General features: G+C 55.5%; 4 protein-coding genes across 7 annotated transcripts; all 4 read right to left on the bottom strand.

The window, feature by feature from the left end:
* Positions 1–829: 829 nt before the first annotated feature.
* Positions 830–5,706, bottom strand: LOC141968041 (glutamine-rich protein 2-like). Its single transcript, XM_074922375.1, has 7 exons — positions 5,382–5,706; positions 5,106–5,227; positions 4,150–4,215; positions 3,822–3,923; positions 3,084–3,237; positions 2,556–2,889; positions 830–2,222 (listed from the first exon to the last, which is right to left on the bottom strand). Exons 1-7 carry the CDS (start codon positions 5,487–5,489, stop codon positions 2,023–2,025), a joined length of 1,086 nt encoding a protein of 361 aa, XP_074778476.1. The 5' UTR covers positions 5,490–5,706; the 3' UTR covers positions 830–2,022.
* On the bottom strand, positions 5,678–7,625 carry LOC141968040 (glutamine-rich protein 2-like). The gene is made up of 7 exons (XM_074922374.1): positions 7,379–7,625; positions 7,160–7,251; positions 6,929–7,043; positions 6,557–6,760; positions 6,161–6,286; positions 5,860–5,934; positions 5,678–5,686 (listed from the first exon to the last, which is right to left on the bottom strand). The coding sequence occupies exons 1-7, from the start codon at positions 7,568–7,570 to the stop codon at positions 5,678–5,680; spliced, it is 813 nt and encodes a 270-aa protein (XP_074778475.1). The 5' UTR covers positions 7,571–7,625.
* A 2,118-nt stretch (positions 7,626–9,743) lies between these two features.
* On the bottom strand, positions 9,744–13,994 carry LOC141968039 (uncharacterized). The gene is made up of 4 exons (XM_074922373.1): positions 13,654–13,994; positions 11,358–11,721; positions 10,339–10,443; positions 9,744–9,968 (listed from the first exon to the last, which is right to left on the bottom strand). Exons 2-4 carry the CDS (start codon positions 11,685–11,687, stop codon positions 9,744–9,746), a joined length of 660 nt encoding a protein of 219 aa, XP_074778474.1. The 5' UTR covers positions 11,688–11,721; positions 13,654–13,994.
* A 7,269-nt stretch (positions 13,995–21,263) lies between these two features.
* On the bottom strand, positions 21,264–25,277 carry LOC141967804 (phosphoribosyl pyrophosphate synthase-associated protein 1-like). 4 transcript variants are annotated; one of them, XR_012634760.1, is made up of 4 exons: positions 23,855–25,277; positions 23,008–23,154; positions 22,432–22,766; positions 22,274–22,333 (listed from the first exon to the last, which is right to left on the bottom strand). XR_012634760.1 is itself a non-coding variant. In XM_074921951.1 (3 exons), the coding sequence occupies exons 1-3, from the start codon at positions 23,921–23,923 to the stop codon at positions 22,175–22,177; spliced, it is 375 nt and encodes a 124-aa protein (XP_074778052.1). In that variant the 5' UTR covers positions 23,924–25,277; the 3' UTR covers positions 21,264–22,174. The 4 variants fall into 4 exon arrangements, 2 of the variants coding, with proteins under 2 accessions (XP_074778052.1, XP_074778053.1); XM_074921951.1 differs by lacking the exon at positions 22,432–22,766 and having other exon boundaries at positions 21,264–22,333; XM_074921952.1 differs by lacking the exon at positions 22,274–22,333 and having other exon boundaries at positions 22,340–22,766.
* Positions 25,278–26,295: the final 1,018 nt, after the last annotated feature.

Below are 26,295 nucleotides of genomic sequence, written 5' to 3'. Positions count from 1 at the left end.
GGCGCTGCTCAGCCCCAGGCCCCGACCTCCACCCCCCTTCTAACGGCTCCAAACAACACAGCAGCCCCGGGTTTGTGCTGAAGTATCCAAACGGGATTAAAATTGAGTCAGAACACGGCACCTCCCCCATCGCCACACCGCACACACACCAAGCGACTGGGGTAAAAAACCCCAAAAACCAGAAGGGGAATGCAGCAGCTCCGGAGATGGCAGCAAGGGCTGGGGGGGGGCTCAAGGCACAGCAGCAAATCATCCCCCAGGGAAAGGGGAGACCCCCAACACGGCCCAACCTCAGAAGAAAAAAGGAAAAAAAATGCCCCAGCTGGGGCTACTCTCCTGCTCCAGCAGCGCAGGCAGCACCCAAAAAGGGACATGGGGCTGGGTGCTCATGTGGGGGGGTGGGGGGTGTTTATAGGGCACAGCGGGGTCCCAGCAGCAGCGAATGGGACAGTGGGTGGGAGAGGGGCTGAGCTGGGGGACACACAGACACACACACGTGCACGCAGCAAAGGGCTCAGCCCCAGCTGGGCCAAATCCTGCAAATGCGTTTTTAAGCCCATCAGTGCCTGACCCCCCCTCCTGGGGTGCGGGATGGTCCTTTGCTGGCTCTACTCCAGTGCCCACCAGTTTGCTCTGAGTGCTCCCAGTTATCCCACTGGAGGTGGCACTGAGGGAATCCCAGATCCTGATGGAACCACCTGGGCACCCAAAGCAGGTATTCAGCACCTAGTTTTCCCCTGAAAAACCAAACCCACCAGGGGAAACATCCCCGGCCGGGGGGGGGGGCCTCAGGTGCCAGGAGACTGCAGTGGGGTGGGCAGGGATGGGGTCTGCCATTGTTGGGGGGAGGTTTGGGTGCTTCCTCGCCCCAATTTAGGGAGACGTAGGGGAGCAGTTTTTCCACAGGGCAGCCCCCAGCACACACCATGGCGGGGTGAGGGGATGCTCCCCGGGTGCCTGGGTCCCCCCAGGCTGCCTCTGGGGTTCCCCTCAGGGTTTCCCACCCTCCCACTCACCTGAGAGGTGCCACCCGCTTGGTGTCTGTCCCCCCCCCTCCATGTCACTGCGTGTGTGCATGGGGGAGTTGGGGCTGTCCCCGGCACTTGACACTTTGTGCTGGGACAGCCCCGGCTCCCCCATACACGCAGCCACATGTCCCCAGCTGTGACACCCCCAGGTCCCCCCACCATGTTGCTTCCAGGGACTGCAGTTTCCCTGCCCGGTACCTCTCCATTTGTGACATGACTTATGCCAGGTCTCAGCATGCCATGGGCCTTTCTCCCATCTGATGGTGAGGGGTGGCAGAAAGGGGCTGGGGAAAAGTAGCCCCCAGCAATGGGGGTGGCATGAGAGAAAGGAGGGGATGTGTGTCCCCAGGGCTGGGGGCACAGAGGGGTTATGGTGCTTCACTCCGGAGGTGGGAATCATCAGCTGCCCCGAGCCCGGCAGCAGTGGGGTCAGTGCCTTCCTCCTTCCATCAATGGCAGCATTGGAAGAGGGACGAGGGGGTGACAATCCACGAGCAGATAAGGAAACCTGCTCAGTGATGCTCATCGCGCAGGATAAGAATAGCAAACCAGCGGGCTTGGGGTGGGATTGGCTTTTGGCGTGAAGCCCTGTCCTGCTGCCACCCTTCCCACCGCGGTCCCCATCTCCCACTGTGGTCACCGTATCCAACCACAGTCCCCATCTCCCACCACCTTCAGCAGCAACGGAGCGTAATCCTCCTCCTGCTTTAGTGTGGGCTCCCCCAGACCCTTTTGGGGGCCACGAGCTCCCTGCCAGGGGCTATCAGGGCCAGAAAGGGGTTCATGGAGGCCAGGGGGTGTCAGGGGGAGTGTGGCAGCACGGGGCTGGCACAGACGCCGGGATGGGGGTTGGACAGGGGCTGGTTTCGGCTCCTCTGGCCTCCTGTGGCTGCAGGACAAGGGATGCTGCGACCCCTCCTTATGCATGAAGGGAAGATCCCGGCCCAGGGCCACCCCACTCAGGCCACACAGGTGCTTGGCTGCCCATCGCCCTTTATTGCTGCTGGCCAGAGATGCCTGCTCTCCTGCTTGGTGGCGGAGGTGGTGGGGGTTCGGTCGGGGACCCCCAGTCCTGCCTGGCTTCCGAGGTGCTGGATCTGTCCCACAAGGGCCGGAGGGGCGGGAGGAGCCCCCGTGCCTGGGAGAGGTGGCCGTGGGAGGAGGCTGTCCTGGTCTCTGGCGAGGCGGGGGTGCCTGGGGGCGAGGGGTAGGGGTTAGCCCCCCTGCAGCCCCTGGGGCAGGCACCACCCATGCGCACCTGCCCGGCCAGACACACCCAGAAACAGGGTCCTGGTCCCCACCCTGAAGCAAACAGGCTGTTGTCCCAGAGCGGCCAGGACCACCCTGCCACATCCCCCCACCTTGCTCTGGCTCCAACATGGGGATCTGGTGACCCGTCTCCCAGTCCTCCCCCTCCAGCCTCCTTCCACCCCACCCCAAACCCCCATCCCACCCTGCTTTCCCCCACCCACTGGGACACAGCAGGGTGTCCTCTCCCCCCACCCCGGTGCCCTGGCAGGGCTGTACCTGGCTGGCTGAGCGAGGACACAGCACTCTGGGGCCGGGAGAGCAGGCGGCCGGTGTCCCTGGCGTCCCGCTGCCTCGGGGACAGGTTGGGCTTGGCCCTGGGGAAGTTCGGCAGGAGGGAGCAGAGGGAGCTGGGCTGGGGGGAGCCAGGGGGAACATGTGTGGGGGGAAAACTGGGCACCCTGCCCACTCCACTGCCCCCTTCACCCCCGCTGGATCCTCTCCTTGAGGGTGGCCCAGCCGTACCCTCCTTGCCCACGAGCACAGACAGCTGCCTGCCCCGCCGGCCCCTGTAGACGTGGCCATCCTGGCCCAACAGCTCCATCTCGTCGTGCTGGGAAGGAGAGAGGGGGCTGGCTGAAACACAGCGCCCAAATCAGCATCCCCAGGCAAACCCCCCCCCAGCTCTCCCTGAGGAAAATGAATCACAGATCATTCCCCGCCCCCCCCCCCCCCCCACCCCGGATGCTCAGCATCACCCTCCCAGCCGCGCTCGCCCCGCCGTATCCCTACCTTCGTCATCCCTACCTTGGTGGGGAGCAGGGTTTGGGGCTGGAGCGGCCGCAGGGCGCCGGGCGGGAGGGGCTGGGGGCACGGGCAGCGCTGCAGCGGGTGGGTGAGGGTGTGCCGGCCCCCGCAGCGCCGTGGCACGCTGGGGTACCCACACTCAGCCGCCAGCTCCCTGTGGGACAGAGCACAGGGATGCTGAGTGCCCAGCACTGTGGCACCCCGTGCGTCACCCTACTACGCCGGGGAGGGGGCCGCGGGTGCTCCCCAGTGGGGTATGTCCCTCCCGGGTCCCCTCCGACTGCTGAAGGAGGCCCACACCCATCCAGCCGTGCTGGATCTGCTCTTTCCCCATGGCCCTGGTAAGCTGGTCATGGCCATGGCAGGTCCCTGCACCCTACGCAAGGGACATCAGGAGGCAGGAGCTGGGCTGTCCCAGCTGCAGTGCTTAATTTCGGCGACTTGTTTCACAGGAGGCAGCTGACTCCCCCCCCAAGCCTGAAGTCAGGCTGAGACCAGACACAACTCATCACATGTGGCTTCAGCACCACTGAGACACAGACCTGGGCTAGACAGGGCAGCGCCGGAAGGGCTGCAAAACCCCACAGACCTGGGACAAGCACAGCTGACCCCTCTGCAGCACTCCCCTGCCCTGCCCAGGCCCCCCCTGCATCCCTTCACACCCACCCTGGGAAGAGCTCTCCCTCGCCAGGGCAGGGCCAGCCTGCACCCCAGGGGCCGGGTGCCCACGTCCCCTACCTGTGGCTGTGCTGTGGTGTTTGCTCCACCTCAGGGACAGCATGGGAGCGCCCGGCAAAGTTGGGGGGCAGCGGTGGCATGTATGGGTTGGCCACGATGTGCCTGGGGAGGGCAGGAGATGTGCGTGAGTGACAGGGGACACACAACCCAGCCCAGCTCGGGGCAGTGCCCCAAAACCCACAGGCTTGTACCCCATTCCCATCCCGCTGCCCTCAGGGAGGGGCTCAGGAGGGCTGCACCCCCCAGGCAGACACCCTAACCCCCGTGCCGGGCACAGCGGGGCACCACCAGCACCCATCTCTCCTCCAAATCGCCGGGCGCTACTCACTGGGCAGGCACCAGCACGTTGAGGGGCCGGTCGCAGGACAAGCAGTGGAAATGGGCCAGCACCTGCCTGGGGGGGGAAGAAAAGGGCTGGGTGAGTTCCTGGGGGGGGATTCAGCCCTGCCTGCACACAGGCAGGCAGCTGGCAGGCAGCAGCAAGGTGCTGGGCACTTTATGGTAATGAGTTATGGTATTTGAGGGTGGAACCGCAGGGGTTTGAGCCTGGTTTACTCACCCCCCCCCACCCCCAACAAGGTCACAACCCACCGGCTGGCTACAAAATCAAGGGGGTACAATGTGGGACAGCGGTTGGTTGTGGGCTCCTGCTTGGGAAAAATCTCCACCTCATCTTAGGCACTGGAGAATCCACTGAGGGGAGCACCCAAAAACCACCATTATGGGAACTACTCCCACGGGCACCCACATGGGAACTGGGGGTGCCGGCAAGGACAAAACGGCGGTGTTGCTGTACCTCTTGCTGGGGTGCAAATGCCGGGCCTGGGGGATGCAGGATTACCACGTTTTTCGGGATGAGTTTTGTCACAGCTGCCCCGAGGACAGGGACACGCTCGCCTTGGCCCTGCGGCCGCCTCCGAAACCTGGCAGCTGCCTGTGGCTGCCCAGGGCGAGCAGGGATGGGAGGTGAAGGGCACAGGCGCCCATAGCTGCCATCCCAACCAGCCCTCACACTGGTTTCATCACTTTGTCGGTGCTAATAACCCCCCTGCACCTTGCCAGGGGGGCAGGTCAAAACGCAGCTCTGTGATGCCGCGTGTCACACCCCTGCCCAGGGGGACGAGTCGCCGTCCCTCACCCTTGCTCCAGAAAACCTTTGCACCCACATCCCAGTTGTGGTTCGGGAGGGCTCCATCCTGCAGGTCCCCCTCCTCGTGCCTTCTTTAACTTCAGGAACCTACTACTGGTGGGAGGAGAAGCCACCGCCACCCCCATCACACTCACTTCTTCGTCCCAGCTGCATCGTCAGCCTCCGTCAGCGGCGCCTTCTCCTCGAGCTGCTCCAGGATGCTCCTGCAGTGCTCCTCCAGCTGCTGCCGGAAAGGGCCCAGCTCCAGGCGGTCCAGCTACGGACAGACACACACCCTCAGCCACTGCCCCGGGTGGGACATCGTGTTCCCCATGAAAAGCCAGGAGGGGGGATCCTCAGAGAGATGCTGCCTCAGGCTGCCAAGCCCCGAAGGCGCCAGTTTGGCGCAGCAGGGACGTGCCACCCCTCACCTTGGAGTCCATCTCTTCACTGAGCTGCTGCTGGACCTGGTGCCAGCCCTGCTCCTGCCCCGTCACCCGGCTCAGCATCTCCTGGATCATCTCACGCTGCCGCTCCATGCTTGCCTCAAACTGGGCGCGACTCACTTTGCCGGCCAGGGCGGTTTTGACTGCCTTCTAGCAGCAGGGAAAGGCAGGAGAAAGGTGAGGAAAGGATGGAGGTATGATGGGCAGGGCCAGCTCGTGGCGGGAGGAGAGGGAGAAGTGGCTACATGGCCCCACTCGCCCCATCACACCCGTGGGGTTGGTCACAGTAGCTGAAGGGACCCGGGAGGAGACAGAGGGACCTGGGGAAGGAGCCACAGCCAGTCTGGAAATCCTCCCTCCCTCCCCCAGGCCAGTTCTGCCACCGAGCCCCCAAGAGACAAGGGGTGTTTGCCACCCTGCCCAGCACCCCCTTGGCTGGTGCCAGGACCCCCCACGGCCATACCACGTCAATTCCCAGCACAAGGTCTTCCTTGTCGGCTTTCTCCTTCTCCAGCCTCTCCAGGGACCGGAACAGAGCCTTCCAACACAGAGAAGCATCCCGTGACACCACGGCAGGGTTGGAGCTGCTTCCTGGCCAGCCGAGCAACCCCCACTCCCCCCACCTCACCCAAACTTCCAGGAAAGGTACACTGAACTTCCACAGGGCTGCAAGGTTTGGGGGGGTGCAGACAAATCCCTTGTGGTTCCCAGCCTGGGGTCTGCCTGGAGGATGCTCTGACCCCGGGGGGGTTTCTGTCACCTACCTCGATATCTTTCTGCTTCTGGTGCCGGTCATTCAGGAGGCTCTCGGTGACAGAGCTGAGCTTCTCGTAGTCTCCTTGCACCTGCGTGATGGTGGCCTGGATGCGCTTCAGCAGCTCCTCGTCCTGCTTCAGGGAGGAAGATGACAAGGTGGTGCCGTGCAAGGGGGGGCTGGCTGCCCCCGTGGGGACAGACCCAGGTTACTCGCCCGGTGACCATGGGCTCAGTGCCAGCAGGACATTTGCATCAAGGCTTTAATTTCCTTCCACGCTGCTCACTTGTATGAACCAATCTGGGGGGCAGCGAGGGGCTCCCCCACATTACAGTAAGTGAGGCACAACCAGCTGTGGGGGTGCTGGCAACCCCCTCCCAAGCCCCCCATGCCGGTATCTCCCTACCTGGCTCCTCCCTGGCAGCTGCCTCACCACCTTGCCCACCGCCTGCCGCGACATGAAGTCGTCCACCAGGTCCTGGAGCTTCTCGTAGCGCTGGAGGAGCTGCCCCACCTGCTTGCTGAGGTCTGTGCTGCAGACGGGGCACGCTGCCTGCACCTCTGCCTGCTCCTGCCCCGTGCTTGACACGGTCGCCCTCAGCTCACCCAGCTGCAGGAAGGGGAGAAGGAATCAGCTCTGAGATGAGGTGGATGCAGTCAACAAGTCTGGGTGCCGTGGAGGCTTGATGGCCCCAGCCAGCCAGGGGATGTGGCTGGGAACCCCTCCAGAACCACCCCACCGAGCTGCAGCGGTGGGAGCGCTGCCCCCAGACCTCACCTGCTCCTGCGGCTTGTCAGCTGTCTTGGCCACCAACTGCTCCAGCGTGGCCTTGGTCATCTGCTGCTGTTCTTCCAGCTCCTTCAGCTTATACTTTATCTCCTGCAGTGTGGACCTGGTCAGTGAGACAGAGGCACAGGCAGGCTTAGCCTCCACAGGGACACTCAGGGGGTGTCCCTTGTCCCCCCAAGCTCCTCCTGCAGGGTAGGAAACCCTGTCCCATCCTTTTACCCCAGTTGCAGGGTGATCTGGTTGCTGACGTCCCCTTTCCAGGTGGCTCCAGCTACCTCCAGCTTTCCAAGGGCATCTTCCAGCTGCCTGATCTGGGAAAGGCAGTGGTGGATGAGTCAGGGCACAGCTCCTTGTGTTGTCCCAGCCCAGGGGCCCTTCAGCTGCCTCCTCCCTGCCCAACTCCCCCGCTGGCAACCCCGCAGCCCCCCAGGGACTCACCTTCCCTTTCTCGCCCTGCAGGTCGCTGGTCAGGCCCTGAAGCGAGGACACCCGGCCCTGGAGGTCGGCCAGGATGCTGGCGATGCTCTCCTTGTCTAGATGTGGTCCAAGGGGACACGCTGTCAGTGAGGGGGTCTCACCTTTGAGGCCAGGCTCTGAGTACAACGAGCCTCCAGCCCAGGGTGTCCCCATGCCTACCCCCCGCCCCGGCCGTCCCCCCACGGGGTCCCCCCTCCCCCTGAGAAGAGTAGGCGCAGCTTCTCAAGCTCAGCGTGGTCTGACTTGGTGGCTTCCAGCTGGGCCACCTGCTGCTTCAGGGTGGCACAGAGGTGGCTGAGCTGCCCGATCTGGCGGAGAGCCTCCACCGTCTCTGCGTAGCGGTCGGGGACACTGCTGGAGCCCGAGGACCCGCAGGGCACGGGAGGCTCTTGTGAAGGGGACGTGGCCCTGGGATCAGCGTCAAGGGGGATCTCTAGCCCCTGGGATGTGGGCAAGGTCCCCACCGCCGGGTGGCCTGTCCAGGAAAGCTGTGTGGTGGATAAAGCCTTGCCTTCCTCCTTGGGACTTGTATCATCCATCTGTGTCCCCAGAGCATCAAGGATCGCTTCACCAGGGATTTTCTCAGCACCAGAAAGGCTGGAGTCCATGCAGAAGGGGCTTGGCTGAACCCCTGCTCCTCCTCCTTGGGTCCCTGGAGGTGTTGGCTGCACCCCTGGGACGGTGGTTTGGGTGCTGGGGGCCCCTCTCTGCACCCCTGCGGTGGTGGTTTGGGTGCTCGGGATCTCTGGCTGCACCCCTGGGGTGGTGGTTTGGGTGCTGGGGGCCCCTGGCTGCACCCCTGGCGCGGTGGTTTGGGTGCTGGGGGCCCCTGCCTGCACCCCTGGCGCGGTGGTTTGGGTGCTGGGGGCCCCTGCCTGCACCCCTGGCGCGGTGGTTTGGGTGCTGGGGGCCCCTGGCTGCACCCCTGGCGCGGTGGTTTGGGTGCTGGGGGCCCCTGGCTGCACCCCTGGGGGGGTGGTTTGGGTGCTGGGGGCCCCTGGCTGCACCCCTGGAGTGGAGATCTGGGTGTCAGGGGCCCCTGACTCTGTCCCCAGTTTGGTCGTCTTGATGCCAGGGGATTCTGTCTGTGTCCCCACGGTGGTGGCACGGGCATCAGAAGTCTTTTTCTCGTCTGAGGAAGTGCCTGCCCCCTTCTCAGTGGCCACTGGTGCTCTCTGTGTCCCCAGGGAGCCAGGCTGTGTCTCTGGAGTCCCCTTGCTTGTCCCTTTGCTGGTCCTGGGTACAGGCTGTGTCCCTGGTCCCTTCAGTCCCAGCACTGAGCTTGCCCCATGCGGGGTGTCCATGTCTGCAGTGGGAGGCTCGGCGGGGACACCCTGACCTGCACTGCCATCCTGGGAAGAGGAGGCAAAGGGGAGCAGGTTTATGGGCAGAAGTGCAGCAGCAAGGGCCACCCGCCCTGTCCCCAAACCCCCCAGCTCATGGAGCCAAACTCAAGTACCCCAAAGGCAGAGACTGCCCAGCCCACAGAGACCCCAGAGCACCCACAGCCACCCGGCCCCTCCCCAGCCTCCTTATAGTCTTTTGGCCACATCTGTACCTGCAGAGTCATTTTAGCAGCCGATCCAGAGGATCAGCAAAGCCCCTGCTGATGCCACCTGACACAACAGCAAGGCATTTTCCTCTCCAGCCATGGGATTCTGTACTCCAGAGCTGCTAGACTAGACCCACTTCCCAGTCTAATGGGCTGCATCTTCCTTTCAGGAGCAGCAGCCCCAGGTAGGGTTTGGAAACCATCTCATGGTGGGGTTCACCCCAGAATGTCCCTCCGCTGTCCCCAGCTCCCACCCACCAGCTCCAGAGAGACTATGAGGGCAGGGAGCCATGGTCCTGCCCAACGTTGAGCAAGGACAGGGGGCTGTGCGGCCACTCCAGGGTTTTGGGTACTCGCCCCACAGAGGGGCTGTTGGGGGCTGTCAGTGGCATAGACGATGAGGAGGTCTCTGTTGGGGCAGCCGAAGAGCTGCCCTGGCTCTGCCAGTGCCAGGTCCTGCCTCCCGGCGGGATGCACAAGGAAGACAAGTGCTGAGTAAACCTCCGCTGAGGGCCCGGGGTGCGCAGCAGCTGGAGGTGCTGGGGGCTGCGGTCCTGCTCAGTCCTGCTCCCACAGCTGGGATGCCCCAGCACTCACCACCGACAGACCTCGACCTTCTCCTTCTCCTCCTCCTTCTCCTACTCCTCCTGCTTTGCTGCCCACCAGGCAATCCTCCAGCACCTCCCAGCGCACCATGTTGCTCACCTCCTCCGGGGCCGGGTAGAGGCTCAGCCTTTCCTTCAGATTTTGCTGGGGAAAAAAGGGATCGGAGGGTCAACCCTGGCCACGTAGCCAGGTGGGGTGGGACCCACAGGAGCACTGACCCCCCCCGGGCCCATGACTTGACACGGAGGGACTGCGTGCACTGGTGCCTCGGGGATGCAGCTGCCTCCATCCTGGAGCAGGATCCGGGTGTGCGTGGGGCCGTACCACGTCACTGTCCAACGCTGTCTGGTCACGGAGGGCCGGCAGCTGGCCGGCAGCATCCTGGAGATTCCCCTGGAGTGGGACAAGGAGAGGGATGGCAGCCCGGACACAGGAGCGGGATTTAAAAGGAGCATCCAGGAATCAACTTGGGCACAGGACAGAGGGATGCCAGGCAGGGCTGTGGCTGTGTTGCATCAGTAGATCTTTATCTCCACTCCTTCTCAGCACCCATGTTTCTTTTTTTACAGCTGTTCAAAAATGTCTTAGCTTCTCTTTGGTTGGTGCATGCAGTCACCTCTTCAGCCTTGGGACACCCTTCTTGCTCTTCCCTCCTGGCACCCTTGACACCCAAGGGCCGCGGGGCAGGGGCAGCAGGGTGACACAGGGGCAGGGAGGGGGGTGAGGGCCCAGCTGCCTCCCGGGGACAGTGGCAGCAGCTCACCATGCCAAGCGTCTCCTGGATCGTCCGGATGTCCTCTTCCGTGCGGGACTGCGCCGCCTTCATCCTGCCGATCTCCTCGAGGAGATCCTGGGAAAGAGCTACGGCCTGAGAGAGGGGGGTGGCAGGGGTGAGTCCTGGGGGCACTGCGGGCAGCACTTACCATTCATCACGCCTTCAGCAGCTCCCCAGAGACCCCCCCACCCCTGCCCAAGGGGCGTCCACTGTACAGCCCGATTCAGCAGGGACAGATCCATCCCCGCCTGTCCACGTCGGCCGATTCAAAGGGCAAAGAGCTGCTGCCACCCTGTCAACCGCAGCCTGGCCTGGGAGGGCACCGGCAATCGCCGCTAACAAAGCGAGGAGTGATCAAGCAGGGGCCTGCCCCGGGGAGGGTGAGCTCACCCGGCCGGGAAACTCTCCCTGCTGCCTTCTTCCTACGTGTCCCAGCCTCAGCAGGATCCAGCCCTGCAGTGCTGAAGGTGGCCATTTCCTTGAACCTGAGCTTATTTCTTCCCACTGGGGATGTGCGGCTGCAAGTGGCTCAGCACTGTGCAGGATGAGGCCCCTCTCCATCCCCACCAGTGCTGGGTTTAGTGCTTGGGCGAGCCAAGGGGATTTAGGGTGGGAGATGAGGCCCAGGAGATGCTGATGGAGCCTCTCAGCTGCCTGAGGAGCAGAGGCGGTACCCAGCTGTGGGTCAGGAGTAGGGAAGGAAGGGATGGATAGTGGTGGGGCAGGACCTCCACAGGTGCTGAGCTTCTGACTGGTGGAGCTGAGGGCACCGGGTGCTGTATTGGACCAACAACTTGATGGAAACTTGGGGAGAACCCAGAGCAACTGGAGCAGCATTTCAGCCCCAGCACTTTCTCCCCAAAACTCCATCCCTTTCCCACAGTGAAGCTCCACACACCACCTCGAGCTTAGGCTTAAACCAGACCTAAGGGCAGACAATGGTGGTGCAGACCCCAGAGGAGGGTGTGTCTCACGGGGGCACCCAGGGAACTGGGAGTAGCCTCTACCTTGGAGATGCTGCTCTTGTTCTCTTCAATCTTTGTTTTCATCTGTCCCATGTCGGCAGCCGTGGAGGCATCACATGGGGTGCTCACGGTCCCCTGCAGCGGGTCCCTCGAGGGGGTCAGCAGCTCTGTGCCTGGGCCTCTGCCCTGTGCCCCTTCTGCTCTGAGGGGTGCCTCGGGGGGCTGATCGCACCCCAGGGCAGGCAGGTCCTCCAGGCCCAGGTGCCCCAGCACAGCCTGCAGCAGGCTGTACAGCGCCGTGAAGTTGACGGCCCCGACCTCGGGCGTCCCGATGGCGACGTCCAGCAGCTGGGACAGGCTGAGCGGGGCCATGGCTGCTGCCCTGCCCAAAAACACGAAGCCTCACCTAGGGGGGACACACAGCACTCCTTTTGCCTGGAGGGGACCTGGGCAGGTGGGAGGGATGGGCAGCCGGCAGCCGCCCGCCTCCTCCTCACCACAGAAAGTGGCCGAAGCAGCGGGTGACCCGGTGACCCCCCGAGGGCAGGGCTGTCTGGGGGAGAGGGGGGGTGTCTCCTTCCTCGGCCACCCCCAGCCCCATACCCGGCTCTGCCTCACCCCCAGCGCCCCGAACCGCCCGGGCCCCCCGCCCCGCCAACCTCTGCCCCCCGCCAACCTCTGCGCTCTGCCGCCAAGCTGCGCTCCCCTAGCCCCTACCCTCACCCTGAGCCCGCCCCTCCCCTCTTCTTATTGGCCAGCAGCCGCCGCTGCCCACCGCCCATTGGCCGAGCCCGCTGCCCACGTGCCCGTGTTTCCATGGCAGGACACAGCAGCGCCTCCCGTTGCTAGGCGACGCGGCGGCCCCGGCGGCGGGCAGGGCCCAGGCTCCCCGCTGCCTTCTCCGCGGCAATAACCCAAAATGCAAACGATGACGGCTAATTTTGACGCAGCTCCCTGCAGCCCGTGGCTGCGCCATGCACAGAGACCGTCCTGCCCGTCCGGCACCCTGCTCCCCCCGGAAAATCTCCCAGACAAGCCCAGTCCCGGCAAGGAAGCACCTCCGTTTATTTATTGGTTATCAAAAGCATGACAGATTTCACCCTCTCCCTCAGACGCGGGAATGGTGGAAGGCTGCTGCTGATTGCATCGACACCGCCCCTTGCAGCAAAGTAAAGGGCCGTGTTAGCGGGAAAAAAGAAACGCAGCTAAACAGAGGCACCCAGACAGCCCCAGCAAGTGTTCAAACACTGGGAAAAATCTTCGAGCCTGAGGGATCCATCGAAGGACTTACAAAAATAATCAACAAGAATTTCTTTTCCCTTAGAAACCTCCGGCTCAGACCATCACAGGGTCAGAGCACCCCCTTGGCTGAGGCACTCAAAGACCATTTCCAAGAAAGGATGAGGGTGGGCAGGCAGGAAGCGGAACAGACACCTCGTGTTTTTAAATGACACCCGATACCTGTTTTCAGACATTAAAATCAAAGCATCTAGATCTGCTCTGTATTCTTCTTTTTTCAGACTGGGAGGACTAAATTCCAAGAGGGAGTAGAAAGATTAACAGATGGGAACAAGATGCACAGAGGCAAGAAGCAAACCCTCCTCTGAGTGCCCCTCTTACCTCCAAGTCAGCGTCAGACCTGCAGGCTCAGGAGTGCGAAAGCTACACCCAGGGGCTGCTCAAGCTGTCTAGACAGCACTCGGGACTGGCAGGAAAAGATGTAAGACCCCCTAAAAGAGCACAGGCTCCATCAGCACAGCGGCGCAGCAACAGCAAGGGGAGGATCTTGGGGCTGGAGAGAAAATGCTGGTTTGATGCTGATGGGACAGCAACCTAGGTCTGGGCTGGTCAGGTCGGGCAGATGCTGTGTCCCCAACCCATATCCCGCTGCCACCCTTATGGGCCCAGGGAATACAGGGTACCAGTTTTCCTAAAGCAGTTAAGGATTTTGAGATGTGAACATCTCCTGGCTTCAGTTTAGCCAACTGCTTTTTTGGCTTCTAGTCAGGGTAAGGTTTGAAGCAAAGCCTGAGAATAATTCAGGTTGTGGTCCCATGTAGGGGGAGGCGCTCGGAAGATCTCGCAATGTACGGGAAAAACAGAGGCACATGAAAAGATCTCGTGATGCATGGAAAGAACAGGGAACTTAAGATCTCGCGATGTACAGAAAGGGGTATATAAAGCAATTGCGCAGTTAATAAATCGAACAGATAGCATCCACCATAGTGGCATTTGTGCTCTCTTTTCCCGCGGTGGTTAACCTCCTGCAAGGGTTTGCTGTGATCTGAGCGCCGCACCCCTGTGGCTAAGCAGATGGAAAAACCAGCTAATACCTTACCACAACAAGTGGCGACCCCGGTGTACGGACGGTGGCTGTCGGCGGTACACGGCAGGAGGCAAAGGAGCTTCACGCAGGACGGGAGACTCCAAGGCGTGCCATGCAGGCCACAATAAAGGTAATAAAAATATGGACCAGAAAATAAAAGACTTCTGTGGAGTCGAGCGCTTTAATGAGATGCTACAAAGATTATTAAAGCTCGGTATTCTGCCTGAGCCGATGGATTGTATGAAGCTTGAGCTGTGGCCCCTGATTAGAGGTGATTTAAAAGAGCAAGCAAGAAAGAGAAATCCGCAGCACTTGATGACTTGGGATAAAGTAAATGCATTGATGAAAATTGCCCAAGCTGAACAGCACGCATCTAAGGATGCACGTAGAGGGTTGCAAGGTTTCTCAGAGAAAATGACTCAGACAAAGAACCTTGCAGATATTTCCTCTAAGGAGGAAGCTATCAAGCTAGGGGCGGCGTGGCCTACAGAAGGCAAACCCCCTGAAGAGAACAAAGGGAGCGGAAGTGGCACTAAGCCCTTCCAGTTCGCCCGCACCCCCCCCCCCCCCCCCCCGTATGCCCTCGGGGAACATCACAAAAAACAGAAGCCGCAATACAACTGGCTGACTTAGAGGATGAGGAGTGGAGAAAACAAATGCAAGAATGTAAACAAGAAATGCAGGCACTTCAAAAACAGCAGGAGAGCAAAAAAGGGGCGGCTCCGGCCGGATCCCCTGCTCGATTGGCTTGCGGGGGCACCCCCTCCTCCGGAGGAAGTGAAACCTTGGATTGTAGCGGAGCCTCCTGACCCCTCCGATATAAAACAATCAGGCAGTCAGTTTGCTCATTGCCGAGATCAAAAAACTCAGGCGGAGTCAGATGACGAATCAGCCGACAGCGGTCCGACATCCAATGACAGGGGAAAGGGAGGGGCGCTGCCGGAAGGGGAGGAGAAGAACCCGGGGGAGGAAGTGACGAAATGGCTAGCGGCACTGACGGCAGCGGTGCGCACACCGGCAGCCTCCACCCAAGAAAACAGACGTCTGATCCTGGGCGGGGCTGCTTCCTCTTGTTTACAAAAACCCCCTACTGATCGGCAGCTCGTAGCGAAAGACTGTGTAATGTCAGGAGTGAAGCTTCAACCTACAACCGTAGATGCTTACCCAGTTAGGTTACTCCCAGGAGGACAGCAAGAATGGCATCCCCTTGGTGCCAAAACAGTACAAACATTGTTTAAAGCAGTGAACGAACATGGGCTGAGACATCCGGGAACGACCTTATTATCAGATACTATCTTAGCTCTACCACTAACCCCAGCTGATCTAGGACAGTTAGCAAAAGCAAGATTAAAACCAGCTATGTTTTTGTTTTGGAAGGAAGCATGGGGCAATCGTATTAATAACCGTGTACAAGCAGCCGTAGATCTACAACACCCCTCACGTGGAGACTGCTTTCGACCGCCTTACAGGACGGGGAGCATTTTCAACAACCCCTGCTCAATTACAGCTCAGACCCAGGGAATTTACCGCCACTACCGAAGCTCCTAAAAAAGCTTTCATGGATATAGCTAAGTTAGAAAAGGCAGAACCCCCGTGGACCTCTATTAGGCAAGAACAAAATGAACCGTTCTTGAAATGTGTTAATAAGCTCCACGCTGCGGTCACAGAATCAGACTTACCTGATGGTGCTAAGGAAGCTGTAATAATAGAATGTATGCGACAGCAATCTAATCTAATGATCAAGGATATTGTAAAGGATATTCCTTTGAATACACCTATAGCCACCCTCTTATGACAAGTGGTGCAAAAGGAGGCAATGATCCATGCCCCAGGTGACATCCATCTTGCAGAAAAACCTATATCATATAGGAAAAACAACCTCTCTGGTGTTCGTAGAAGATCTCATCGGATGAAGCGACAAGAACCACGTTCCTTGCTAACTGCACCTTGCTGGGTATGTGGCAAAACAGGTCATTGGGCACGTGATTGTTGGTATAAGTATCAGGGAAACGAAAGGGGAGGAGCCAGGAATGGGGGCCGGGCTCCTCCAATGCCCCGCAAGCAACCCCCAGAAATCAGAGACAACTTCTCCTATACTCCCCGAGTGACAGTCAAGTATGCCCACAATTTTCCACAAGATGTCCCTCAGGGACAGGAACCGTGGCTCTCGTTTTAGATTGTAGCGATAAGCCCACGGTCACCGTGTGGATGAGCCAGCTTCGCCCAGGAAGAACAGAAGAAATAGTGCTGCAGGCCATGACTGATTCAGGAGCTGATACAGCAGTAGTGGGCAAACAATGGTGGCCAGGACCCTGGCAGACTACATTTGGGGGATTTGTGGCAGGTGTCAGAGGAGAAAACCAGTGTACAAAGCAATCACCGACACAACATTTAAAATCCAAGAGCAGAAGAAAGGGGCCTTGATTGCAATACTCAAGCCTATAGTATTAGCAAATTTCCAGGGAGTTTTGTTGGGCCTTGACTGCATGCAACAAATGAAAACTGGCATTACAAATTTAGATTAGAGGCCACTGCCGAACACATACCAGCCCTAAAACTTACATGGTTAACTTCTTCACCGCTGTGGGTCGAGCAGCGGTCGCTTAATTCAGTAAAACTAAGTGCACTTCAACAATTAGTAGAAAGAGATGTACAGGTGGGTCATTTGGAACCCTCTACAAGCCCTTGGAATACTCCTGTGTTCGTTATCCAAAGAAAGATAAGACTAAGTGGCGCTTACTCCATGACCTCAGGGCTGTAAATCAACAGATGCAGGCAATGGGCGCCCTGCAACCTGGATTGCCCTGGGGTTCCGCCATACCAAAAGATTGGTCCATTGTGATTATTGATATTAAAGATTGTTTATTCAGCATCCCTTTACATCCCGCTGACAAACAAAGATTTGCCTTTACTGTGCCTTCTGTGAACCTTGCTCAACCAGCTCAGCGTTGGCAATGGACTGTACTACCTCAAGGTGTGAAAAACTCACCTGTCATTTGTTAGCTATATGTGGCCAAAGCCATTGCACCCTTGAGAGAAGGTAAGACTGACCATTATGTGATACACTATATGGATGACATTATTAGCAGCACCTACAGAGCAGCAAGTGGAACACCTGTTCCAGCGTGCCAAAGCCTTGTTGCAACAACATAATTTGAGTATTGCCGAGGCAAAGATCCAGCGAGGTACGCAATTACAATATCTGGGTATGACTTTAGCTGGGAACAATAGAAGTCCACAACCAATAGCTCTTGCTCCACACATTGCCACTCTACATGATGTTCAGAAATTAGTAGGAGCCTTACAGTGGCTCCACAGCTTTGTCTGTATTCCCTTGGGACTTATGCAACCCTTTTACGAATTGCTGAAAGGGGAACACTTGTGGGAACCAAAAAAACTCACAAAAGAATGCCAGGACAATGTAGCACTTACATTTTACAACAACAGAGACCTTTGCAGCGATGGGATTCAAAACCGCCAATCATAGCAGGGTGCTTTATTTCTGACCATGGCACAATAGGCATCCTGTTTCAAGGCACGGACGGCAAGCCTGCGCCTTTAGCCTGGGCTTACCAAAATACCAACAAGGCCGCCTTTGTTACCATAGTTGCTGTTATAGCAGACCTTATCGGACGCCTACGTAATATGACCCTTCAACACTTTGGGAAGGAACCTGACACAATACTCATCCCCTGGAAGCAACAAGTATGGGATGACATAGTTATGCGTTCAGAAGATTTACAATGTGCCATCTTTGACTTTCTGAGCACCATAGTAACTGGAAAGGGTCTACAATGGGTTTCACACTTGAAAACACTTCACCTACAACTTACACTACCTCTAGTCATGCGCCCTCTTATTGGCACAACATACTTTACAGATGCCTCATCACAATCCCAAACAGCTGCAGTCGTATGGAAAGCTGAGGAACGCCGGCAAAAGAAGTTGTGGACTCAGATTGACAAATCAGTACAATGGTTGGAAGCCAAAGCGGTCCAGACGGCACTTCAGCAGGAAACAGAAAATCCAATTAATATTGTTACAGACTCTTTATATGTTTATAAACTTGTACACAAAATGACAACAGTAGGATTTGTACAGACAGAAGCATCAACTTTACTTTATGATGCTCTACAACAAGGCATAGGGCAGGTCTTTCTTACACATGTGAACAGTCATCAATCCCTACCTGGTCTAATTGCAGAAGGCAATCATCATGCTGACCAGGCAGCTCAGGGCGTATGGTCACTAGATGCTGCAAAGCATTTGCATGCCTTTCTACACCTCGGAGCAAAAGCCTGAGCGAAAACATGTCATATTTCTCTGTCACAAGCAAAAAACATAGTAGCACTTTGCCCCTACTGTCAAAAGGGCCCATTGTGGGAAGCAGGTGTCAATCCAAGGGTTCTCTCTTCCAATCAGATATGGCAAACTGACATAACAGAATGTGACCTATTAAAACCAAATAAATACCTCATAGTAACTATCGACACCTTTAGCTCTACAATATTAGCCACAATGGCTCGCAAACAAACAGCCAGACACATTACTGCTCATTGGGAGGGCGTCATTGCCTTATTAGGGAAGCCCCAAGAAATCAAAACAGATGACGGCCCTTGTTTCATTGCTAAACGTGCTAAAGAACGGTGTGCATTATGGGACATCAAGTTAGTACACGGCCTCCCTTACAACAGTCAAGGACAAGCAATAGTAGAACGTGCGCATCGCACCCTAAAAGCAAAACTACAACAGCTTGGGGAGGGGGAAGGTCATAAGGGGACAACACCCATAGACCGGCAGCAGACTCTTTTGTCCCGCGCCCTTTATGCTCTAAATCACTTTGTTAGAGGCGACGAGTCCACACCTCCCCTACGGAAACACTTTATGCCAACCAGGTGACAAGAAATTATCCTTTGGTTCAGATCAAGGAACCGGGAGCGATGACATGGGAATCGGGCTGGTCACTGAGAGTGTTCGGACGTGGGTATGCAGCAGTGGAAAAGGATGGTTTAATTAAATGGATACCTGCACGATGTATAAAACCTGAAATAACCACTTCTTCTTAAAAGTTTTGTAGATTTTCTGTGGCCTCTGGCTACTTAAATCCTTTGCGAGACGAATTCTCTCGCCCAGACCTAACATATGGGTAACTATAGCAAATGAGACGGGAAAAGAACTCTTTTATTTATCACAGGTCAACACCACTGCCCAAAATATTAATTTTGGTGGCAACACCACAAACATTTGGTAAGGTTAAATTAACGGATGGTGGAAAGGTGTGGTGCAAATAGAACTATTTTCTTTAATAACCCGGAGAAGAGGTTACGCTTGTGTGTTCACAGGTCACAGTCCCTGGTGATTACTGACAAGGTGTGTGCAACCCCACCTGAGGCGTGAGAGGCAGCCAGCACTCAGGATCCAGCTGTGGGTGCTGTGGATGCCCCTGTACCAACTGTTTGTAATCTCTTCGACTGATCTTTTTAAGCAGAATGTCTGGGTAAATTTTGCTACTGCGACAGAACGAACCACAATACAGTTGCCTTAATGAAATATTTAGATTTATTAGTCAATAGTGGAAGATGTAGTTTAGATGAAATGTAGTTATTAACAAGGATGAAATGCTGTAAGAATGCATGTATTCAACTTTCTTTGCTTAGGAATATTAAGAATTAAGAACTCAAGTGTTTAACCCTATTTAGAAACTCCCTTGGTTTTCCCCCTGGAGTTCTGGCCAGACTCTGGGTGGAACCCAACAGGAGGATGAAATCAGATGTTCCCGCTCAAAGAAAACTGCCAGCTGTTTTGGCCTGTTGATTTAGAGGCTGGACCTGCTTGCAGCGACGTTGGACGCCTCACCTACGGATGGACGCATCGCGTAGGATTTCCGGTTTGTGAGGAAGGGCACTCTGAACTCTCGCTGCATCCAGGGTTCCCTAGGAATTGCGGCTCTGAACATTAGTATTTTATTAATTAAGTGTGCTACTTCATATTTTCCTCACTGTTTCACATCCCTTAATTGTAAGTAGTGAACTTAGCTTATCTTTTAGTTAGTAATCATAACTGCTGTATTGTTTTCGCCTTTTGTGGAATTATTCTAAGTGTGCTCTGTTTTTGAAGTTTGACTAACCCTTGATTGAGACAGCTCCCGGACGGGTCTTGCGGGCGCCGCTGCAGAACAAAGAAAGGGAAGATCCGGAAGGCATCGGTCTGATACAACTTCTGACGCATGGTCAATAAAGCATGGGGAGGGGAAAGTGTAGGGGGAGGCGCTCGGAAGATCTCGCAATGCACGGGAAAAACAGAGGCACATGAAAAGATCTCGTGATGCATGGAAAGAACAGGGAACTAAAGATCTCGCGATGTACAGAAAGGGGTATATAAAGCAATTGCGCAGTTAATAAATCGAACAGATAGCATCCACCATAGTGGCGTTTGTGCTCTCTTTTCCCGCAGAGGTTAACCTCCTGCAAGGGTTTGCTGTGATCTGAGCGCCGCACCCCTGTGGCTAAGCAGATGAAAAAAACCAGCTAATACCTTACCACAACAGTCCCAAGCATAACTCTCTGCTCACCAGTGCTGTGGTTTCAGTTTCCACACAAATACAGCCCAGTACAAGCAAGCCTGACTGGGGCAAGAGCACTCAGCAAGCCCTGACCGTGCTTCTGGCCGGTCTGACAAGCAGTTTGAGGGGAGAAAAGAACAACACTGCTCACAGTGTAAGCCAACGTTAAAAGTGTGAAGAGTATGATCCAGTACTGGCTCAGAACAAGGGGACATGCAGACACCTGCAAGGGCTTCACACACTTCAGCACAGAACTGTGTTCCTCCACCCAGCTGAGGACCCACGCTGTGGTCACAAAGTACAGCTGTGATTTGTTCACAGTGCTTTGAAAACGCAGGAAAACAATCAACAGCATCAAGAGCTCATTCAGCCCCAAGCATCCCTCATGGGATCAGGCTCGGAGGTTTAACCCATGCTGGATACTGGAGATGACCCAAGAGCTCTGGGCTTTTGTGTACCCTCACCAGCTACGAGACAAGGCGCTATGCTGCAGAACCAGCTCCCCCAGGCCGAGGCACGCTTGTGTGCCCAGTGTTCAAGGCTTGTCCTTCTCCCAGAGTCGCTGCCTGCTCCTTGGCACTGCGCACACTTTAGATGCTGGAGTGGAAGAGAAGGATGTAGGCAGAAGTTGAAGGATAAGCAAAAAGAAAACAACTGCCTGCTAGAGACAGCCCGTTAGCAGCAGTGCTCTTTTAAAGCTACTGCCTCCAAGCAGGATTTGTTCCACACATCAGCCGGCTACAAAGTGGCATACATTTTACTGAAGTGTGTTTGTCAGCCTCATCAAGGGGGAAGATCACAGTTTGGGAATTTATCCTTGTTTCATCCTGGAGATGAAAGCTTTCACAAGCACCTTGTGCAACTTTCTCAAGTGCCCCTCCAGCCAAGGATTAGTGTCACTCAAGAAAGGAGCAAGCAGCGAGTCCTGCTTCCCCATGGAAGCTCCAGGTGAGCCTGGTGACAGCAACAGCCCCACGGTACAGACAGAGCAGCTGTTCAGGGGGTACAAGGTTCAGGGCAACCACCAAAAATGAAAAATTCTATGCTTTTTGTGGCAGGTTCAGTGTTAGTGTTTTGGAGAGCACAGCTGCATTAGAGGCAGATATTGTTCCAACTCCCCTTCCCCGTGAGAGTGCCACAATTCATCAGCTCCATGCTACTCCAGAAACTGCGCCTTGTTTTGCAGTGCAGACAAGTTTCAAGTGAGGACTTAAGACTCTCATGTGACTTGCCACTGAAGAACAATAATGATCCAAGGCTCGTAAAATGAAAAGGCCAGCACATTAACTAGCACCCCTTGCCCTGCTGGGAGACACATGTGAGCTTGTTCCCAGAGCCCCGACACAAGGATGTGAGCAGCCCTGCGAATGGGTTGCCCTAAGCTGCCCTGTCTGGATATTCCGCTTAGTTCTGATGAAAGTCCTTGCTATGCTGTGCAGGAGATGAGAGGCCACTCGGTTGGCAAGGAGCTGCTCTGCTGATCAGCCCTGCCAGCAGCGAGCAGTCCTGCCCAGCTGTCTGAATAAAGCACTCCCTTCTGCGCTCTCTCAGGCGAGTCACAGTCAGAAACAGAAACCCAAAGGCTGTCTCCTCTTGCTGCCCACACGCAGCAACGAGCAGTCTCTATTCCCTTCTCATAAGCTGACAGCTACTTCTTTTTGCTTTGCTTTCCACCCCTATAGGGCAAGAGATAACAACTAAAAAAAAAAAAAAAAGAGGAACTTAAAAATTCAACACCACCTCATTTCTCCATCTCTCACGATATAATCCTCCCCACTGCCAGTGGCCTCTTCTGTTCACCTGTAAAGTGCTGGCCAGGTTGATGTTTTCTATTAGATCTCATGGCTCAAGACTGAAAACCTTCACGCTCCTACAAGAATAAACAGTTGTGTTATGCCTATAATTTATGGTATTGCCATTTCATGCGTATTTCCTTCTCTTGTGGAAGCCGGGACGGGGGCAGCGCCAGGTCTAGTCATCGACAGTGATGTTGCGAAAGAGATAGGCCATGGACTCGCCATTGTGGATTCGTCGGATGGCTTCAGAGAGAATCAAACTGATATCCACAGTCTTTATCTTGGGGCACTGCAGCTTCTGTACCTCGTGAGGAACTGTGTTGGTCACTACCACCTATGGAGTGACAAAAAGAAAAGATGGTTAGCTGTGCTGCTGATACGCTTGCTCTCACTGAACAGCCACCCTAGATTAACTCCACGAGAGGTGTGTACCTGCTGTTTCCCAGTTCAGGGGGAGAAATCCTTGTACGTTAGGAACAAAAGATGAAAATAAATGGTCTCCCCCACATGACAGTCAATCTGTTGAGGGGCCCGGCGTAACCAGCACTCTACAACAGCCACCTCCACACAGGCTGACGGTGCGTTTAGAGCGCAGGATCTGACATGTTTGTTCCTAAGGGCGAGGTTTGAAATCTTATCCTCTTAAGGCATCCAACAGCTCGTCATCAGCTGGGGGAGAGGGGCAGGTAGAAGGTCTGTGCAGTGAGAAAGCGATCACATGCACTCAGCTGTGGGAAGGGAAGTGTCCAGGCAGGGATGACTAATATCTGTGCATTAAGGAGAAAATATACACAGAGAAGCATGATCTGAACACGTATTAATCACACACGCTTTTTTTTTTTTTTTTCTCAGTGAAGAACCAGCTAACTGAAAGCATCTGATGAAACCAGTCGTTTCAGAGATGAGCTACGTGGCAGGGGAAGAACATCAGTTTGTGGGTTTTGGTGCCTTAAATCAACCCAGTTACCAGAGCCAGCCCTTCCCCAGCAGCCCAGAAAGCAGATGCACCTCATCGATGGAGGATTCCTCTATGAGACGGGGGGCATCTGCTGACAGGAGCCCGTGAGTAGCCATCACAAAAATCTTGTAGGCTCCACGCTCTTTCAGGATCTCTGCAGCAGCTACAAAGCTTTCCACATCATCGATGATGTCATCCTGAGAAGAGACAGAAATAACATCAAAACCAGAAGTTTATTGTGCCTGCAGGGCAGGAGTGGATCCGCAAGGTACTGCAGCTTTGGCCACAAACACAGCCAAAAAGAATATAATCTCTGGCTACTTCAGCTGCTGTTGAGATTCAAGCACAGCCACGTGCACAACTTAAATCTGTGGACACCATTTCCCTAATTTACACACCCTTTTGCTAGTGTGCAGAACAAATATTGTGTCTTGGAAACAAATTAGTCCCTGCACATGCTCACAGGCAAACAGAGCTTATCTTCAGCAAGCGTTTTTGGTTTTTTTTCCACAGTGATAGTAGCTGCATGTTGATTACTTATACTGCAGCATGGCACAGCATGTAAGAAAAGCTCAGCGAGTACTTTGGTTGGTTGGCGGTTTTTTTAAATACTTCAGGAGATTTCTCTGCATGTCCTGGATTTGTTGAGTATTTGCACACATCTGGTATTTGTAGATTCAAGGGAGCAAGGAGATTTCAGGGCTTAAAGCACTGAAATACAAAGGATTTTCAGTGAAAGCTGAAGTAACCAAAGCCACCAGCAAAACTGGAAAAAACAGTGGTGACAATCCTGTTACCACCCCTACATGAGCAGTCCCTCCTACCCTCTGGGATAAAGCAGCTCAAGGAAAGATGCTGGGAGGAAGCCACCCCCCCTCCTCTCCATCACACTCACACCACAACGATGGCAATTCTTCCTCCAACGTCTCCAACCACAGTTATTGGCGGTTTCTCCTTGGCCATCATCACTAAAGAAGAAAAAAAAAAAAGCCCAGGTCAGTTAGCCTTGAGTCAAACCACAACAGCTTCACCACACAAGAGGCCCTTAACTGTGTCTTACTGGTGCACAGATACAGGCACGTGCTTTCCATTATCCTGACACCCACCTAAGTGGGGAACCACTCGTTTAACCATTGTTTTCCTCCTTAAATGAATAGCACTGCTGCATGAAAGATGAAACTCAGTTTCTGTGGGGACCTTGTACTGACCTCAGAGACAGTAAGCAAATCCAAATAGTTCACAGATACCTGTGCAAGGAGAGCTACAAAGCAGCACCTAGTTTATGGGAAACATCAGTGACTTTTTATGCTCCAGAACAGGACTTGGAATTTAAAAAAAGAGGGTATTTCATGGCTGGGAACAACAAAGGGACTTCTCTGAGCAGCACCTCTCAAAGGGCATATGCTTTACCAGGTGCAGTTTTTCACCTGCTGGACTCACTAATTCATCTGAAGGATCTGAGACTCACACTGCAGCTTGCTTGCTTTCTCTCACATCACCAAACACACAAGGCTCTTTCGGAGGGCATAAGCACCTTCATAATATCTGCTCAGGCAAAGAAAGCTTAAGGAAGCTTACAGGAGCAAATTTGCTAATTTTTTAATTTTTTTTTTTTTTTTTTTTAAAGTGGATTAATGGAAAGAGCAGGACAAAATCCAGTTCAAACTCAGTTCTACAAGCTCAGGGCAATCAGCAATTTGAAGCAAAAGGATACCTGGATGAGCTGTGCTATCTGACACACAGTGATGTACTGCGAAATAAGGTTCCACTCCCTCCTGACTCTACTTTTGCACTGACACGGTTCATAGAAAAACTACATGTGTAGCAGCCTTTGTCCTTTATCCTGAAAAACTTCCAGCAGCACTATAAAAAGTAACAGAGAGATGAACTAGGATGCACTGAGAGTGTCCAGACATAACAGAGTCTTCAGGCTTGAACCAAACAGCAACCAGCCTCTGATATGGGCCAGGGACTTGCTGTCCATAAGCCAAACCTCTCGCCTGCCAGAGGTGCTGGTTTATACAGGGAATGCAGTACAAAAACTCCAGCATGGAAATGACACAGTGAAGGGCATGCCCGCGTCATGAGGCGATAATCTGCGCTGATCTAACCACTGAAGCAAAGAGGAACATCCAGCATTTTGGAACACTTACCTGGCCTAAGTGGGGGGGGATGACACACGCTGCCGGGGAGGGCACCAGCCCACGAGAGCCTCTGCAAGAGTCACTAGCTGGTCTTTCCTCCCCCCATTTTTTAAAAAAATATATAACTATAATATATAAATATATCTAATGTATATAAATCCAGAGAGAAGGAGCAGCAGCACGGAGGTGGCTGCTGGGGGGGGGGGTGTTGTGTTTCCCTGTGGCTCCCCGTCCCAGCATCCCTGCAGCAGGGCAGGAGAAGGAAGAGGGCGGGGCAGGGGGGGAGGAAATAAAAAAATAAACGGATGGAGGCAGCTGTAGGCACCCCAGATCATGGCCACGGGCACGGAGCCGCTGGTCCCCCCATCCCTGGCTCTGGATTTCCTGGACACTTGTTGCAGCGCCCAGAGCAAACATGCCTCTTCTCTGGCTTCTGAAATTCAGCCCAGCTTCTTACACAGACCCCCCCGGACCCCCCCCCCAACCCCATCCTCCCTCCCTTGGCACCCCCAGGGCATAGGGGGATTTATCAAGGTGATGCCCCCACCCTCTCCCTGCAACTGCCATTCATGGCCCTTCCCCAGAGAGGGAGGAGCTGGGGGGAGGATTTTTTAATTTTCAAATCAATCTTGCTAAAAAAAAAAACCCAAACCCAAACAAAAAAACAGCAACAAAATACAGGTTGAAGGTTTTTTATTAATTTAAAAATAATTAAAAACAAAAAAATCACTTTTTTAACACCAGCTGTCCCTGCCTTTTCTCTTTGCTGGGAGAACATCCCTGGGACTGAGAATGGGCTTGAGCACCCCCCCAGGAGGCTGCGCCAAGTCCCACGTGCTGCCCGCACCCTGCCCGCACCCTGCCCGCACCCTGCCCGCAACGCCACCGCTGCCATCCCCAAAGAGGGGGCGGAGGGAAGGGGAGACCCCGGAGCCATGGGGGGGCCATGTGAGCACAGCAAGGACCCCCATGTCCTGGGCTGCAGCGCAGCCCCCATCCTGCACCCTCACAAAACACTGCGGTTTGCAACCCACCCCCCTCCCCAGCCCCATCACCCAGCCATGTGATGAGCCCCCCAGGCCTCAGCCCTGCAGGGACCCCTGCCATAGGAGGGCTGCCAGGCCTTTAGGCAAACCCTGCTTGGGGGGAGGGAGGTGAGCATGATCTTTTTTCAGTGTCCCCCACGGCCCGAGG

This window comes from Athene noctua, chromosome 18, assembly GCF_965140245.1.
Source record: "Athene noctua chromosome 18, bAthNoc1.hap1.1, whole genome shotgun sequence".
Lineage (NCBI taxonomy): Eukaryota > Metazoa > Chordata > Aves > Strigiformes > Strigidae > Athene > Athene noctua.
Note: the sequence above shows the minus strand (reverse complement) of the source record. Positions and strands in the feature narration are given on the sequence as shown.

What these genes read in the sequence shown, in the direction of transcription:
- LOC141968041 (XM_074922375.1), bottom strand. Translation starts at nt 5,489, where the DNA reads ATGGAGCGGCAGCGTGAGATGATCCAGGAGATGCTGAGCCGGGTGACG. An exon ending in GATGCAGCTGGGACGAAGAA is followed by an intron (nt 4,216 to 5,105) that starts GTGAGTGTGATG and finishes TTCCCCCCCCAG; the next exon opens with GCAGGTGCTGGCCCATTTCC. An exon ending in AAACCCTGCTCCCCACCAAG is followed by an intron (nt 2,890 to 3,083) that starts GTAGGGATGACG and finishes TCTCCTTCCCAG; the next exon opens with CACGACGAGATGGAGCTGTT.
- LOC141968040 (XM_074922374.1), bottom strand. Translation starts at nt 7,570, where the DNA reads ATGGGGACACCCTGGGCTGGAGGCTCGTTGTACTCAGAGCCTGGCCTC. An exon ending in CAGATCACCCTGCAACTGGG is followed by an intron (nt 7,044 to 7,159) that starts GTAAAAGGATGG and finishes CTCACTGACCAG; the next exon opens with GTCCACACTGCAGGAGATAA. An exon ending in AGAAGCAGAAAGATATCGAG is followed by an intron (nt 5,935 to 6,160) that starts GTAGGTGACAGA and finishes CTGTGTTGGAAG; the next exon opens with GCTCTGTTCCGGTCCCTGGA.
- LOC141968039 (XM_074922373.1), bottom strand. Translation starts at nt 11,687, where the DNA reads ATGGCCCCGCTCAGCCTGTCCCAGCTGCTGGACGTCGCCATCGGGACG. An exon ending in ACAAGAGCAGCATCTCCAAG is followed by an intron (nt 10,444 to 11,357) that starts GTAGAGGCTACT and finishes CCCCTCTCTCAG; the next exon opens with GCCGTAGCTCTTTCCCAGGA. An exon ending in TCCAGGAGACGCTTGGCATG is followed by an intron (nt 9,969 to 10,338) that starts GTGAGCTGCTGC and finishes GTCCCACTCCAG; the next exon opens with GGGAATCTCCAGGATGCTGC.
- LOC141967804 (XM_074921951.1), bottom strand. Translation starts at nt 23,923, where the DNA reads ATGATGGCCAAGGAGAAACCGCCAATAACTGTGGTTGGAGACGTTGGA. An exon ending in GAAGAATTGCCATCGTTGTG is followed by an intron (nt 23,155 to 23,854) that starts GTGTGAGTGTGA and finishes GTCTCTTCTCAG; the next exon opens with GATGACATCATCGATGATGT. An exon ending in AGGAATCCTCCATCGATGAG is followed by an intron (nt 22,334 to 23,007) that starts GTGCATCTGCTT and finishes GTCACTCCATAG; the next exon opens with GTGGTAGTGACCAACACAGT.